The following is a 17,422-nucleotide window of genomic DNA, read 5'->3' as shown; positions in this document are numbered from 1 at the left end:
TGCTCTCCCCCCTCCCCACTTTTAGCCCTGGGAATGCTGAGGGCAGTTAAATTCTTGGGCTTTTTATGAGCCCTGGTGGCATTCCCCATTGACCCTTTTTGCCAGTAACCTCACTGGTATAATAAAACTGAACGCAGCCAGGCGACGTGTTTAAACTTTGGAAGCGGTGGCTGTAACACTTCCCAAGCTCGTTCACCCTAAGAGTCTTAAAACAGGGTGAAGGTGCTGCTTCACCGCGGGCTTGCGTGGCTCTAGGCAGGTTCTGGCAGCTCCTCTCCCTGAGCACGTCCCTCACTCGAGCCACTGCCGTTAGCAAAAAGCCTCTCAATAAAATCCCACTGCAGGGCTGTGGGCAGCCGCCTGCCTTCCCCACACCGCTCCTCCTCATAGGACCGATGGCGCTGGGTGCAGCCACCCCTCCTCAGCCAAGGCTCTGGTTTCTTAGAACAGCTCTGACTGCCACCAAGATTAAAACAAGTTTTTATTGGAAATGTTCACTGTATAAAAGAGAAATGGCTTCAGTATGCTTTCAGGGAGCCTGTATGCAGCACTCGCTGCAACAGGGCACTGAAATACAAAAAGCACAGTGACCGGAGTGTGAAAAATGAACAATTATTTATAAATCACCAGCAGTTGATGCAGGTCTCAAAGTACCGTCTTCCCTTACTCCTGAAACCAAACCCAGTGTCCTAATGCTACTCTAGAAGTTGATCTAACCGAGTTACCGGGCCTGCCGCTGGCCCCGTAACTCTTCACAGCATTTGTCTTACATTCAGTTAAGAAATGCCATTGTCGCCTCTTAAATAAGTGTTGGGATTCTCTCTTGCTCACCCAACTGTTCCCCGTAACACCTGGATAAAATGCCCATTTGACGTACAGTGAAGAAGAAGTGGGTGTCAGCTCTACCTCTAGGAGAGGATGCGAGCACATCTGGGAAGAGCACATCTGGGAAGGCACGGGGCTGAGAACCCTTTGCTGGCTACCGGTGGTGGCCAGCAGGCACGAGCGCCTCGCCGCAGCACCAGAACCTTGCTAGGAGTGACCCAGCATCCGCCACAGCTGAAGCCACAGTGCAGCGGGACCTGCCGTGGGGACCTGCGGCTGCCCAGCTCAGCTCGTGCTGTGAAGAGGAAAGAGTGGCTGCCAAGCCCCGTGCGTCCATCCATCCTCTCTTGAGTGACCAAAGTCCCTTTTTCACAGTAAGTAAAAGCTGCTGCGCACCCCACCAGCGTGTCAGGACCATGCCCTGGCACCGAGGTAAAGCAGAGCAGGCTTGGGAGGATTAAAATGCACTTGAAAGTCATCTGAGGACACTAATTCTCTAAAGCTCAAGCTCTTGTGTGTTCCTGATTTTAATCCCTCCTTGCAGCTTCCACCAGTTGCCATCTGTCTTCAAAACCGCCGGGTTTTCTGCTTCCCCCCGCCCTGCCCTCGGCTCCCTACACAGGACAGCTGCCCCTCTGCTTATTTTGGTAATTTCTGGAGCAAGCACCTGGAACAACTGAAGGGAAAGGGAGTGTTTGGGGAGGGAAAGGAAAAAAATCTTGGCTTTGAGATTAAACATGAAGCATCAGTGACATCTGCCGCACTCCTGGTACCCAGCAGCAGGAGGTCAAGAGGGGAGGCCAGGCCACTGAAGCTTGCAATACGGGCTCTCATTCCGGCATTAATTCCCAGCCGAAGAGGAAGAGACCTCACGCTTCCCTTCAAAGCCAGGTATGGAGCAGGCTCTGCCCCACCTCACTTACCGCCCGCTGGGAGCGGCGCAGCCCCCCCGCCAGCTAGCAGGAACAAAGCTGGGGGCCACCCCCCCCCCCCTCCCCCCCGCTCAGGCCAAGCCTTCCTGCTGCATGTACCTGCCCCAGTGGCAAGTCAAGTTCCTTCTGTCATCAGCCGCCTGACAGCATCACCTGGGCCCTTTCCTGGAGCTTTTCCTGGTCTAGTTCCAGGGGAGCTGCAGGGGTCAGGGAACTGGGTCTCCTGAAGCCCTGGGTGCGGGTGAGGGGAGCGTCCTTCTGTCCCTCATCGCTGGGCAGTTTTTGCAGAGCCTTGAGGAAAGACACTGTCCCTAACGCTTCTCCCAAGGTTACGGCAGCCATGGGGAAGGCAGCCCAGCTTCCCTGGCAGCTCTGACCTTGGCACACAGTTTTCTGGTCCTTCCCTTTGGATACTCCCAAAGGGGAGAAAAGCTGCAGCTCAGGGAACGAAGGGTTTAGGCCCGGCTGTCACAGCTCCCTGGGTTTAACTTCTGCAGCCCCTGAAGCTCAAACATCCAGCCAACGTGGAGCAGTTCCCTCTTTACAAACCTTCCATCTGGCTTTCCTCTGGGAAGCCGGAATAACTGCACAGCTTGGCCCAGCCCCCGGCACGGCAGTGGGGAGGCAGGATCACGGCAGCGGGGAGGCAGGATCTCTCAGCCCTCTCTCAGCTCCCTTGTGCTTTGCCGCTTTGTCTAACATGTTTGTGACAGCGCTCTAATGCTCTGCAGCTTCACCAAGCCTCTAGGAATTAGCACCGCCTGCTCCAAGAAGGGAAAGGAAGAAAACAACCCCCAGAGGCAGGCGCCAGTGGACACAACACAGGGCAGTGGGTGTCCCCCATCAGCTGGCCCCGTGCTGAGCCCCCCCCCCGTTAATGGAAGGCTTCCCACTCCTCCTGGCTCACAGCTTGGCCATCAGGCTCTGGGTTTGGGCAACCAAAATGGCTTTGTGATGAACAGAGGAGGGCGTGACAGGGTTAACCCTGCACGCACAGCCCTGAAACGGTGGGAGCATCCTCTTACAGCAAGGGGATGAACAACCAACCCTCCATGGCTCCCTTGGGAAGATCCTGAGCAGGAATGGCTGCGTAGCTCCTGCAGGAGGGACAGGGAGGAAGAGGAGGGCTAGAGCTGTGGGAGCTCTGCACTGCCCCCTCCTCTGCTCTCCCTGGGAGCCAGGGTGGTTCCATGCCTGCTGTGTCAGCAGCGGTTCCGACTGGCTGCCTCCACAGCTGGGGCAAGTGGGAATGTGCAATGAAATCCCTTTAAAAAAAAAAAATCATACAAAATTATTTGGCTAATAAATTAAAAAGTCACTTGGTCACTGCTGTGGGGAACTGCTGCTGTTCTTCCCCGGGGTGGGGGGGGGGCTTGGGGGTGACCCTCCGGGGTGAGCCTGGGGCCAGAAGCTCGGTCAGCCCAGGCGAGGGATTTACTGCTTGCGTGTTCCCAGCTGGAAGCGCGCTTCCTCAGAGATCCCGTACTGCTCCAGGGGGTCCTGCGGCAAGAGCACAGTGAAGGCGCCAGTGAGATGGGGGGCCGGTGGGACCCTCCCTCAACCAGCCTGTGGGCTGGGGCTGGGTGCCGATCCCCATCATGTGCCGGATTTACCCCGGCTCAGCCCCCAGCTGCTGTTTCTGGTACAGCAAGTCAAGCAGCCCTCAGGGAGGATGCAGCAGATACCCAAGGTTATGGGCTGCATTCCGGCCACGCTGGCACAGGAGAGCTGCAGCCACCTCGGGCAGGGATGCTCCAGGGAGCCTGGCAGGGTGTGCACCGCATCGCTCCGAGCTGGCCAGGCCTGCCTGCGAGCTCTTCCAGGGAGCTGCTGGGAGTCTGGACCAGCCCTGTCCAACTACAAACCTCGGGCCACTCCGCCACGGGAGGAGCGCACGCACGAGGGTCAGCGCCGAGTACGACAACACAGGCTGCTTGGCAGGGGAACTCTCGGGTCTGGCCGTGGAGACCACAGCGTCAGGAGCTGCCTCACTGCGGGATCTTTCACACAGATGGTGGCAAAGAGCCTTGCGCAGGGCAGCTGGCAGCAGCACCCGAGCACCCCAGCCCCTGCTCCAGCCCAAACCCATCGGTCACCACTGGACAAGCCGACATCGAGGGACTCACCTTCCCTGTCATTTTCTGGATCTCATTCCGGTAGAAAATCAAGCTCCTCCTCATGAACTCGTAGCTGTAAGACAGGAACAGACCGTGCAGCAGGCTTAGCAGAAAAGGATGTGGAGAAGTTTCAGATGCTATTTAGAGCTGAAGGGAAGCTTGCTTGAGAGGAGGCGACCGCTCTCCTCCCTGGGTTCACCACAAGCTGATCCCAGAAAATAAGCGGCACAGACTGCACAAGGCAGACCTCGCACCAGCAGCACAGCTTACCTGGCTCGCTTGAGTGCCTCGATCCACTCCTGACACTGCTCCTCGCTGTCACATTCAAAGCAGTATTTCCTCTCCGGCTCCTCAATGAAACCTGCCAGGGACAAGGAAAAGGCTTAAGGGAGGTCCCAGCAGAGCTGCCTGTGCTCCACTGCCTCCCCCCCAGCCCCCCCAGCTGCCAGGCCACAGTTAGCGTCTTTGTTTGACTGAGACAATCCCTGACCAAGCTGGTCACCCCCACCTCTGTCCCCTCCACCCGGGGTGGCTCCTGGCTGGCCCCGAGCAACTGCCTGCCAGCCTGGAGCAGCCAACGACTTCAGAAAGAGCAACTTCTCAAAATGACCTGGAACTGGACTGGGCCAACACGGCGAGATTCGGGACCAAAACTCCCTGAGCTTCCTTGCAAACTCTCACCAGAGATTTCCTAATCAAAGATGAAAACGGCCCCAAGGAAGGGATTTTGCTATAGGCAGAGGGCAGCCATCAGAGGAGTTAAAACGCACTCGGAGAAAGCACTGACCTGTCTTTGCTCAAGGCTTTTGGGAGTTTGGTACTGGGCACCGTGGAAAGCAAGTCCCCATGCAACTCCAGTTCTTTACCAAGACAGAATCAGGACATCTAATTAATTACACTGTCCCTGGAGCGCTGCTCTTTAGTGCAGTCCACAGAGATCTAGGCTGCTGCTGCGAAATAACTGGGTCAGACAGCACCAAACCCCTCAAGGCTGCCATGCAGGACACAACCTGCCACCAACTGCCGTTGCTTTTAACAATTTTCTCAGGAATCCTCATTCACCAGAGCTCCCAACAGTCCTAAAGCCCCAGAAATTCGAGGTGTGGTGCTTCGAGAGATTGGTATGTTCAGGCTCTTTGAGGGTCCTTTGGAGACAGGGAGAACACCACCTCTCCCGGCTAAAGGAGGAGCCGAGGCTCTGCACAGGAAAGCAGCTGTGCCCAACAGCCAGGCCAAAAGATACGGGGATGGCCTTGGAGAAACATCCTGTTATTTTTGCCACATACCTCTCACACAATGATTAGTTGTTGGATGAAAGGCTGCTTACAAAGGACGACACACCATGAGCCAGCTGGAGCCAGGGCTATCAACACAAGGACAAACAGTGTGCCGGGAGGGCTGGTGCTAGATTAGCCCGACAGATGGTTTATCTGAGGCTCGGGTTTGTTGTTTTTTTGGGTTTTTTTTGATAAAATGCACTAGCACAGAAGCAGCAATCTGTTGATACCAAACCCTCCCAGAGAGGGATTTCCACAAGCCCTAAGCTGTGGTCTCTCTGTCATTGCTGCTTCCCTCCTCGCGTGCAACTGTGCAAATCCCACAGGCTGTTCCAACCAGCAATGGAATACCGCTGGGCTCTGGATGGGGCTCGGCAGAGTAACAGCTGGCAGCTGAGGGGAAGGGCTCAGCAGCCCTGATACGCCCCCCCCCCCCCCCCGCCCTCGAGGGGCAGGAGGGCTCGGCAGCCCTGACCCACCTCACTGTTAGCATAGGGGAAAGCAGGAGCTAAGGAGCAAAACATTTCCTTTCATGTAGCACTATTTGCCGTGCAGGAAACGCACAGGGAAAGCACAGGCAGAACTCACTGATGGAGAAGACGTTGTCCTCCTCTTTGGTGATCCTGCAGTGCTCCAGCAGCAGAGCTCCAATGGGCTGGAAAAGACCCAGTGAGAGAATTTAACCGACATTGTCTACCGGTGCGGCAGCGCTCTGAACCCAGGGGTTTGCCTGGTGGCTTTTAAGCAAGTTTCATAACCTGGCGCTACTTAAAATTCAGTCTAATTGCAGGAATGTTCCATGTTCTTTTAATCGACCTTTTTGTGTCCACTGACGTGCTTCACTGTCTTACCTGTAACGCTTTGCACACGTTCATTTCTACTTGCTCAGATTCAGCCTGGGCTTTCGCATTCGTTTCTGTGATGCAAAGGCAGCCCAGTTGTTTACTTCCTCGCTCAGTAAATCAAACGAAGATGAAATATTTAACATGACACGCAGAACAACTCACACCAGACTCGGCAAGGGCAGTCCTGAAGCTTTGCAAGAGGTTGAGAACAGCGTGGTGACAGACTAGAACAGCTCAGGATAAGCAGACAGGCGGTAGGCAGGCACTGTTTGTTCGCCAGTGCACACTGAGCAAGGACACGAGAACCAACCGGTGATACCACAAAAGCAACGCACAAGCAAATTCTTTTGCCCAAGCTAAACAAAATGAGAGGCCAATAAGGCAGCAGGGAAGATACTGAAAATCCTGGTTTACCACCTATTTTTGGCACAACGGCTTTACATCCGCACACCCTCCACCTACCTGCTGAACTATTTCTGATACGTTTCAGAACATCCTCTCCCCTCCATCAGAACACACATGTGAGTGCTTACAAAAAAACACCAGAAAAGGAGAGAGCAGAGCAGCCCTGGGCAGCAGCGAAGGCACCGCGCCGTGTCCTCAGGACCTTGGCCCACGCTGGGGGGGAGCCCCAGCCCAGCCTGCACACAGACACATGCCGGGGCAACTGCTCAGCACCTTGGACCCCCTGAGAACTGCAGCTGCGGCTCTAGCAAAGCAGCGATTAGCGCCTGCAGTCTGGCAGAAGGGAGAAAAGGGGTTTTCTGAAAACAGGAGCTTGGCCATTATCAGGGTAAAATATTTATGATGGACTAAATCTAAAAACACCACTAAAAGCTTTCTGGTTCCTTTGTTTGCAGCACCAGCATGCACACAGCACCTTTCTTCAGACATATTACTAAGATTGCTTTTACACTAATTTCCTAAGAAGAGAATCTTTACCAACAAGTTATCACAGGCTTCGTTAAAAACGAGCAGATCTCAGTAGTGGCAAAGCCAGAAACAGAACCCAAAGGTCCTGTCCATCACTTCTTTTTTTCTAGCCCCGAGCAGGACTTCTGCATGCCCAAAATAACCACACTGGCAGGGTATGGCCACAAAAGCTTCCCAGTAACAGCGTGCATTGGGTGCAAGTAACATTCATGTAATAAAAAAGAAGAAACGCTGCTAATTCTCTTCCTGGGAGAGCAAAAGATAAGCTTCCCCTCACAGTTTGGCATGATCAAAAAAAAAAGTCACAGTCTTCACCCTTTGCAGTTCTGAGGTTGTGTTTAAAAGGTTTGTTCCAAGCTCAGTGGAGAAGCACCCGGGTGTGTTAAGAGGGCAGCGCTGCTTCTCCCTGCTATGAGTGTCCACTGAGTTGATGGAAGAGGGAAAGTGGGTGCGCGGTCCTGACTCTGGCAGCCTGTTACCACTTTACAAAGGCGCCACCATCAATGCACAGAAAAAGACAGAGAGGGAGGAAAACAACCAGCACGACCACCAGAGCAGGTTCCGTACCTCTGCTTCGTCTGTCCGGAAGTAGAAGAGAAAGTTGACAACAAGCTTCACCAGGCGTTTCTTTAACACTGTAAAGAAAAAAAGAGCATTGAGGGTGTGGAAGGGCCAAGCTGGCCGGCATGGAGGGGGGCAGAGGGGAGCCCTGGCCACCCCCCAGCACGACGCCGATTCAACCACCCCTACAGGGAAGCTCCGGTTCAGTTCAGACTTTTGCTCCCAGAGCCCCCCAGCCCGCTGCTGCCACAGGCTGAAAAGTCATTTCGCCGCTTCTCGGGTGGCTTCTGGGCAGGCAGAGCCCAGGGCACCGCGGCACTGGCAGGTGGATGATGCAGCCGACACGGCCGGCTGGGCCCAGCGAGCGATAAGCATGTGGGGGGAGCCCCGGGGCTGCCAGCACGGATGTCACCTCTGAGGGGCAAAGCTGTGGCGGCGGGGAAGAGACCTGGGGTCAGGCAATGAGCTGCCCAAACGCTCCTTCCCCTGGGCTTGTTGCAAATATTGTAACGAATAATTACATTATTAGTTAGAATTAGCAACCACATTTGATTATATTGAAACATATTTGATCTTATAGAGTTATTTCAATAGGAATATAAAATTATAAGAAACATTTTAGTGGAGCTTTGTATTGTAATCATTGGTGGCCTCTGTATACATTGGAAGATCAGGAAAAGTGGCCCATGAATAGACACTGAATTATAACACTATTCTGCAGTTAATGCTGTTCTGTAAAAGGGAGGGGAAATGGAGTGAAATGCCGTATGTGGATTTGTTCTTAGGAATAAATCAGTGTGCCTTGCGTAGAGCGGAAGGGCATTGGAAAAAAGATTGTCCTAAGAATAGGAATGTTCAGCAGGAGATAGCCAAAGTAATGGTTTTAGATGATTGAAGGGGACCGGAGGGGAACCCAGCTGAGCCTCCGGTTATAATTAAGCTGGGAGAAAAAGAAGTTAAATTTTTAGTGGATACAGGAGCGACATTTTTGGTATTAAATACCTGTAAAGGAAAAATTGGAGCAAAACCAGCCAATATAATAGGAGCAACAGGGAAAGAAGAAAACAGGCCATTCCTGCAACCCCTGGATTTGAAATTTGGAAATAAGATAATTACACATGAATTCTTGTATGTACCAGAATGTCCGATACCCTTGTTAGGAAGGGATTTGTTATCCAAATTAAATGCACAAATTGTTTTTGAGGAAGGAGAACTTTTCTTGAAAACACCTGAGTCAAAAACGGGAGAAATCCTGATGATACAAGAAAAAGTAAAGGAGCAGGAAACCCCACCAGAGGTGGATTTGGCAGTGATCCCTACAGTATGGGAAGCAGCTACTCCTTGAGAACCGAAACTAGCAGAGCCTGTCAAAACAGACTTAAAGGAAGGTGCAGGGACAGTGAAAATTAAGCAATATCCAATCAAACCAGAAGTGAGACAGGAACTAAAGAAATTGATTGACAAATTTGCGGAGTATCAAATTTTGGAAGAATATGAATCCGAGTATAATACTCCTGTTTTACCAGTGAGAAAACCTTCGGGTGACTATAGGCCGGTGCAAGACTTGAAAGCAGTAAATCAAATAGTTAAGGACATTTATCCTGTAGTAGCAAATCCTGATACGTTGTTAACAGCGTTAAAGGAGACTTATCAGTGGTTTACAGTGCTTGATTTGAAAGATGCTTTCTTTTGTATACCTCTGGAAAAGGGAAGCAAAAACTGTTTGCTTTTGAATGGGAAAATCCACAAACTGGGCAAAAGATGCAGTTAACATGGACAAGATTACCCCAAGGATTTAAAAACAGTCCAACCATTTTCGGAAACCAGCTGGCAAAGGAACTTGAGATCTGGAAACAGGACAAACCGCTACAGAAGAAAGGTTTACTTGTATACAGGTGACTATCGATCTCTTGAATTGCCTGGGACTAAATGGGTACAAGGTATCCAGGAAGAAAGCCCAAACAGCCCACCAGACTGTGGTATATCTGGGTTTTGCAATTCCAAAAGGACAACGACAGTTAGGAAAAGATCGTAAAGAAACCATTTGCAGTATACCTGAGCCGAGAAATATTCATGAACTCAGAGCCTTTTTGGGAATGACAGGGTGGTGTCGCCTTTGGATTATGAACTATGGGCTAATAGCTAAACCGTTGTATGAGGCTCAAAAGAATTCTCCCTTTGTATGGGACCCACAACAGCCAAGAGCTTTTGTAGAGTTAAAACGTGCCTTAATGTGTCTGTGCCTGCTTTGGGACTCCTGGATTTAGCCAAAGATTTTCAGTTGTTTGTTCATGAAAGGCAACACCTTGCACTGGGGGTGTTAACTCAGAAGATAGGAAGCTGGAAACGACCAGTCAGGTACTTCTCCAAACATTTATCATCAAAAGGAAATTTTACAATTATTGCAAGCAGTTCAGAGACCAGGTCAAGTAGCAATCACGCACTGTAAGGCACATCGAATCGGGAATACAAAAATAATTGCTGGAAATAATTTGGCTGACAAAACGGCAAGAAAGGTAGCAAAGGAACAAGCATTACAGATGGCAGTAATTCCTCCTAAAACAGTAACCCTTCCCAGGGAAAAAACAAGATATTCAGAAGAAGATGAAACTCCTAATGGACAAGTAGTAATTCCACCTCTTCCGATGAGAGAAGTAATCTAAACAAGACATCAGGAATATCACTGGGGATCAGAAGCCTTAGTAGCTTCTTTACGGAAACAAGTAGTATCAGTTAAAATGTTAGGATTAGCCAAAATGATAACTGCAAATTGTGAAGTATGTTTGAAAAACAACCCAGTGATTAAGAAAAGAGTCCAACTAGGTACGTTAAAATCTGGCACAGAACCTGGAGATTATTGGCAAGTAGATTTCTGAGAGTTACCTAGACAAAATGGGTACCGGTACATCTTGGTGGGGGTTGATACTTTTACAGGATGGCCAGAAGCCCTTCCCTGTCGCACCACACAAGCAAAAGTAGTGGTGAAGTGGTTACTAAAAGAAATAATTCCAAGATTTGGAGTTCCTATTGGAATTTCTTCTGACAGAGGTCCACACTTTGTTGCCGAAATAGTCCAAAGTATTCGCAAAATATTGGGTATTACTTGGGATTTACAGGCGTCCTGGAGGCCACAATCTAGTGGAAAGGTAGAAAGGATGAATCAGACTTTAAAAAGACAAATAAGTAAAACTTGTCAAGAAACTAATCTAAAATGTCCCTAAGCGCTTCTTTTGGCATTATTATGAATTGGAGTGGAGTGAATTAGCCAAAGAGCGGACCCTCAGTCAGTCCTTAATAATTATTATATGGAAAGTCATATGAGTCTCCAGAACCAAATCCAAACATGCATGTAAAAGGAAAGCAAGATGTGTATAACTATTTGCTTTCTCTAGAGAAAACTTTGGCTGCGATTCAGAGTGCAGTAATTTGGAATAGACCTTTATCCCTGGAAAACTCAGTGCATGACTTTCAACCAGGAGACTACGTCTATGTGAAGACGTGGACCTCCGAACCTTTGCAGGAGCGCTGGAGGGGACCTTTCCAGATCCTGTTAACCACTTTTACAGCTATCAACATTGCAGAATCAGACGCTTGGATGCATTATACTCGGGTGAAGAAAGCACCTACTCCGTGGAAGATTGTTAACTGTGATCCAGAAACTTTAAAACAGACTCTGAAACATGTCTAATTTATCGTATCAGCTTTTGATAGTTCTTTGGATTTTATGCTGGAAAGTAGTGCTGGTAGGATCATGGGCTGACTTGGTGGATAGGAACAAAAGACAATTAGAAACAGAACAAGTGATTAACATTCCCAAACAGATGTTTGAGGAAAATTTGATGTTAGGATTGATTAAAGGATTTGCCAATTTGCAAAATGTTACGAAGATTACTGCTTGTTTACCAATACCGCGGGCAGTAGGTGAATCTATTCCATGGGGAATTTAAACTATGAATCTGACCAATCTGGAACACAAAACCAAGACCACTTACTGTGAAGAAAGGCCAGTGACTCAATGAACAAGTACAGGTTATCAGAAAACAGTGGAAGTTGCCAGGTAAAGAAACAGATTGTAAAACTACTGAATTATGGTTTTATAACAGGATCCCGACCTAGTGCCATAGCTCGAGTTCTTCTTCCTGGGGGTCCAAATCCCCAGTTAGGATGGTGTTCATATGACGAACAACTTAAAACCAATGTGAGCAAAATATCATGGAATGGAAGTGTACCAAAACTGGCCAAGGTACGCAATCAGCAGAACAATGGGACTCAATATGGTCCATGGCCATATTTTCTCAATTCCAGTACATGGCCAGAACTCCTTGGTGTTTCACCTGGGAAGGAAAAGCTTCTGCAGTTTTACCCTCAGTCAATGATAAAGCAACTTCATCAACAGAGAAGGAGAATAAAATAGTGCCATGGTGGAAATGTGAAAAGGTGTATGATTGCAGCAATGCAGAATTAATAATTCAAAGAATTCCTCCTTTGGCAGCTGCTCTAAAATATGGTTGGTTTTGCTGAGGTCTTAAAAATACTCTCAATTTAACCAGCACCTTTACACCCAGAAGAGGAACTCTGTTTAGTTGCAGAAAATCTACTATTCAAAGTCCAGGACATTTAGTTTGGGCATTAAGTGATGGAACCTAGACAACTCATTTACCATTAGATGGTAAGGTGAAACAAATTACTTCAGGCATGCCAGCATTGTGTCCGATTTGGAAGAGATCACCATTTAAAGGACCCTTGGAAAGTTTGAAATTAAAACGAGTGGTGATACTTGGAATGAACCATCAACCAGAGTAAAAATTGTCTGGGCTCTTGAATCACTTTTGAATCCTATAGCATCATATAGAAATAGAGAATGGCTTTATCAGTGAACAGGTCAAGTAGACAAGTTAGCAAACATCACCAAGAAAGGGTTTAAGGAATTGAATATACAGTTACATGTGACTCCCAGGATGACCTTACAAAACAGAATGGCATTAGATATGCTTTTACTTAAAGAGCATGGGGTATGCGGATACTCAAAGATAAACTGGACTACTGCTGTATTCACATTCCAAATGTCACCCGAGATGTGGAACATGATCTGGAGTTACTGGGTAAAAATGGAAAGGAAACAGAATCAATTCGAGAAAATATGTCAGAAGATTAGCTAGGAAATATTTTTAGGATGGACTCTAAGCTCTTTGATACAGTCCATAATCAAAACTTTGTTTCTGTTACTGACTGTCTTTCTGATGATCATGCTGCTATATGCCTGTCTGAAGAAACAATTTACCAATAGAATTGCAGTTAATCGCATGATCATGAGAGAAGTACTGATTATGGCACCAGAATACAATCCACCACCAAAATATGCTGAAACAAATGCTATGTAAATAATGTGAAAGTATTGAAATAATTTTCAACACTTTCAAAGCGGGAAAATGTTACAGATTCATTATTAGTTAGAATTAGCAGCCATATTTGATTATATTGAAATATATTTGATCTTACAGGGTTATTTCAATAGGAATATAGAATTATAAGAAATATTTTAGTGGAGTTTGTGTTTGCACAACAACTGACAGCTACTATGAAATCCTTTGTACAGCCCTGTACCACGGCTGAAAGAGTAGGTCAGAATCACCTAGTAGGAATGATTAGAACTTAGATAACAGACTTGAGATTAAAGACGATTGGATACAGTATTTACGTAGGAGAATGCATTGAGATGTCAAAATGTAGAATTAATGGGAACTGGGGAGGGCAGACTGGAACAACCCGTGGAAGAGGTGGAATTACCACTTGTCCATTAGGAGTTATCCACCATCCAGCTAGGTTTTTCTTAGCATTTAGTAACTGACCTAATTTGTCATCTTCTTCTGAATATCTTGTTTTTTCCCTGGGAAGGGTTACTGTTTTAGGAGGAATTACTGCCATCTGTAATGCTTGTTCCTTTGCTACCTTTCTTGCCGTTTTGTCAGCCAAATTATTTCCAGCAATTATTTTTGTATTCCCGATTCGATGTGCCTTACAGTGCGTGATTGCTACTTGACCTGGTCTCTGAACTGCTTGCAATAATTGTAAAATTTCCTTTTGATGATAAATGTTTGGAGAAGTACCTGACTGGTCGTTTCCAGCTTCCTATCTTCTGAGTTAACACCCCCAGTGCAAGGTGTTGCCTTTCATGAACAAACAACTGAAAATCTTTGGTTAAATCCAGGAGTCCCAAAGCAGGCACAGACACATTAAGGCACGTTTTAACTCTACAAAAGCTCTTGGCTGTTGTGGGTCCCATACAAAGGGAGAATTCTTTTGAGCCTCATACAACGGTTTAGCTATTAGCCCATAGTTCATAATCCAAAGGCGACACCACCCTGTCATTCCCAAAAAGGCTCTGAGTTCATGAATATTTCTCGGCTCAGGTATACTGCAAATGGTTTCTTTACGATCTTTTCCTAACTGTCGTTGTCCTTTTGGAATTGCAAAACCCAGATATACCACAGTCTGGTGGGCTGTTTGGGCTTTCTTCCTGGATACCTTGTACCCATTTAGTCCCAGGCAATTCAAGAGATCGATAGTCACCTGTATACAAGTAAACCTTTCTTCTGTAGCGGTTTGTCCTGTTTCCAGATCTCAAGTTCCTTTGCCAGCTGGTTTCCGAAAATGGTTGGACTGTTTTTAAATCCTTGGGGTAATCTTGTCCATGTTAACTGCATCTTTTGCCCAGTTTGTGGATTTTCCCATTCAAAAGCAAACAGTTTTTGCTTCCCTTTTCCAGAGGTATACAAAAGAAAGCATCTTTCAAATCAAGCACTGTAAACCACTGATAAGTCTCCTTTAACGCTGTTAACAACGTATCAGGATTTGCTACTACAGGATAAATGTCCTTAACTATTTGATTTACTGCTTTCAAGTCTTGCACCGGCCTATAGTCACCCGAAGGTTTTCTCACTGGTAAAACAGGAGTATTATACTCGGATTCATATTCTTCCAAAATTTGATACTCCGCAAATTTGTCAATCAATTTCTTTAGTTCCTGTCTCACTTCTGGTTTGATTGGATATTGCTTAATTTTCACTGTCCCTGCACCTTCCTTTAAGTCTGTTTTGACAGGCTCTGCTAGTTTCGGTTCTCAAGGAGTAGCTGCTTCCCATACTGTAGGGATCACTGCCAAATCCACCTCTGGTGGGGTTTCCTGCTCCTTTACTTTTTCTTGTATCATCAGGATTTCTCCCGTTTTTGACTCAGGTGTTTTCAAGAAAAGTTCTCCTTCCTCAAAAACAATTTGTGCATTTAATTTGGATAACAAATCCCTTCCTAACAAGGGTATCGGACATTCTGGTACATACAAGAATTCATGTGTAATTATCTTATTTCCAAATTTCAAATCCAGGGGTTGCAGGAATGGCCTGTTTTCTTCTTTCCCTGTTGCTCCTATTATATTGGCTGGTTTTGCTCCAATTTTTCCTTTACAGGTATTTAATACCAAAAATGTCGCTCCTGTATCCACTAAAAATTTAACTTCTTTTTCTCCCAGCTTAATTATAACCGGAGGCTCAGCTGGGTTCCCCTCCGGTCCCCTTCAATCATCTAAAACCATTACTTTGGCTATCTCCTGCTGAACATTTCCATGCCATCAAATCCATAACTGAAAAAGGCACTTTCACATAGACTGGCCCATCGTTACCCACTCCCTGTCGCAGGGGAGCTATTGCTTGTGTCTGCTGTAGAGTTCTCCGGGAAACAGGGGTATGAATTACAGTCTTGGACAGTCTCTCCTCCACATCCTCTATTCCACTACTCTCCGGTTCCTCCACCTGCTCCTGTTCCCTTAATTCTCAACCCCGATTCCTTTCCTAGGAGGGGATATATCTAATTCTGTTCCTTCATCAATTTCAGAGGCAATTCTCTTCTTCAAACAGTCCTTCCCAATCTCAAAAGGCTGAGCAACATTTTTTCACTTCCTTGTTATCAGAAGATATAGCCATTACAAAATTATCTCTAATAGTTAGCTTACATTCATCCTGCCAATCCTTTCTTTGTCTTAAGTAAAAGAACAAATCCACATATGGCATTTCACTCCATTTCCCCTCCCTTTTACAGAACAGCATTAACTGCAGAATAGTGTTATAATTCAGTGTCCCATTCATGGGCCACTTTTTCTGATCATCCTTACAGCCATGCTCACACTTTTCCACAATCGTTACTTTAAACAAAGGTATATAACACAGTATTACACACTTCTTAATTTCTCCTCAATACACAATCAAAAGTAAACAATTCTGTAACACAAAAATACCCTTCTAACTTCTTGTTAGAGGTGCTACCTTAGAGAACACTATAGCATACAGGTTCTCTTGTCTCCGCTGTTGTCCAACCCTGCAATAACTTCTGCTTATGACTCACGGGCAGACGCCTAGGCTTCCACTTCCACAAGGATCCTGTAGTCCAACCCTGCGCAGCTTTCACCACGTCTGACAAGCAGACAAATGCAGTGGGAGTCTAACCCACTTACTACAATTACAAAAAAAGAAGTGTCTTACCAAAATCCAGGGAACGTCGCGAAGAGCCTTATGGATCGGGGATCGATGGGTATCCCCGAGAAATCCTCGGTGCCAGCTGGAACCGATCAGGTCCCCGACTCCTCCGGTCCCCTTCAGCGAGGTCCCATCTGGGTCGCCAAAAAATGTTACCGAGATCTCGGAATGAAGAACTTATCGACACCAATGTGATGCAGATAAGCAGACACTTCTTTATTGATGGCCAGGTGCGTGAGTGAGTCCCCTCACAATCAACGCACACCAAGCTTCAAAATCATACACCATATATAAAACTTATTCATACATATTCATTAAGTATTTATGCATAAACATAATATTTCCCCAAAATCATCAACATACTCTCCTCCCATGTCTCATTCTGCGCAGTAAAGATTAGAAAGATCTAGAAATGGGTCTGGGGTACTATTTGGGTAGGTGGTACATGAGTCGGTGGTCCAATCTCCCCCTGCTGGAATTACCTTTTACTTAAGGTAACTGTTTCTTGGCAGGTAACTACAGGTTGTTCCAGTCTACCCTCCCCCGTTCTCATTAATTCTACATTTTGACATCTCAATGCATTCTCCTACGTAAATATGTAAATACTGTATCCAATCATCTTTAATCTTAAGTCTGTTATCTAGGTTCTAATCACTCCTACTAGGCGATTCTGACCTACTCTTTCAGCCGTGGTACAGGGCTGTACAAAGGATTTCACAGTAGCTGTTGGTTGCTGTGCAAACACAAACTCCACTAAAATATTTCTTATAATTCTATATTCCTATTGAAATAACTCTGTAAGATCAAATGTATTTCAATATAATCAAATACGGTTGCTAATTCTAACTAATAATAGATTTGTAACACGGCTGCACCCCACCAGTGCCCCTACTCCGGCCCCCCACCCCTGCCCCCTCCCCCCAACACTAGATGCCACACCTGGTGCTCCCCAGCCCTACAGCCCAGTCCTCCCAGTCTGACCCCAGTCCTCCCTCCCAGTCTGACCCCAGTCCTCCCAGTCTGACCCCAGTCCTGCCCACCCCACGCAGCCAGTTCTCCCACCAACCCCGCCCAGCCCTCCCAGTCCTGCCGTGCTCCTGCCCTCACTTTCCCAGTCCTAATCCCCCAGTACCACCAGCGCAGCCCCCCAGGAGGCCCAGCTCTCCCAGTCCCCCTGCAGCCCCGCCTCCCAGCCAGGCCAGGCCAGGCCTGCCCCCCAACTCCCCCCAGCGCCCCCCCCTTACCGCTCCCCTTCTTGGGCACCCGCATCAAGATCTCGGCCGCCTTCTCGGCGGGCTGCCGGGCCAGGGAGAGCAGCTCCCGCTCGTTGTACCTCATGGCGAGCCCCCGCCGTCGCCTAGTGCCGCCCCATCGCCCCCGCCGCCCCGGAAGTGCTCCCGCCCGACC

The 17,422-nt window shown here is 47.7% G+C and overlaps 1 protein-coding gene across 2 annotated transcripts; it reads right to left on the bottom strand.

Annotated features, from left to right (window-relative positions):
• Window positions 1–463: 463 nt before the first annotated feature.
• On the bottom strand, window positions 464–17,421 carry PLEKHJ1 (pleckstrin homology domain containing J1). 2 transcript variants are annotated; one of them, XM_055804725.1, is made up of 6 exons: window positions 17,260–17,421; window positions 7,497–7,564; window positions 5,740–5,806; window positions 4,145–4,235; window positions 3,884–3,977; window positions 464–3,257 (listed from the first exon to the last, which is right to left on the bottom strand). In XM_055804725.1, the coding sequence occupies exons 1-6, from the start codon at window positions 17,351–17,353 to the stop codon at window positions 3,192–3,194; spliced, it is 480 nt and encodes a 159-aa protein (XP_055660700.1). In that variant the 5' UTR covers window positions 17,354–17,421; the 3' UTR covers window positions 464–3,191. The 2 variants fall into 2 exon arrangements, with proteins under 2 accessions (XP_055660700.1, XP_055660701.1); XM_055804726.1 differs by having other exon boundaries at window positions 3,884–3,947; window positions 17,260–17,418.
• Between the last annotated feature and the right edge of the window lies 1 nt (window position 17,422).

This window comes from Falco peregrinus, chromosome 5 (genome assembly GCF_023634155.1).
Source record: "Falco peregrinus isolate bFalPer1 chromosome 5, bFalPer1.pri, whole genome shotgun sequence".
In the NCBI taxonomy this organism is placed as follows: Eukaryota; Metazoa; Chordata; class Aves; order Falconiformes; family Falconidae; genus Falco; species Falco peregrinus.
The sequence above is the reverse complement of the archived record's forward strand: the minus strand, read 5'-3'. Positions and strand labels throughout refer to the sequence as shown.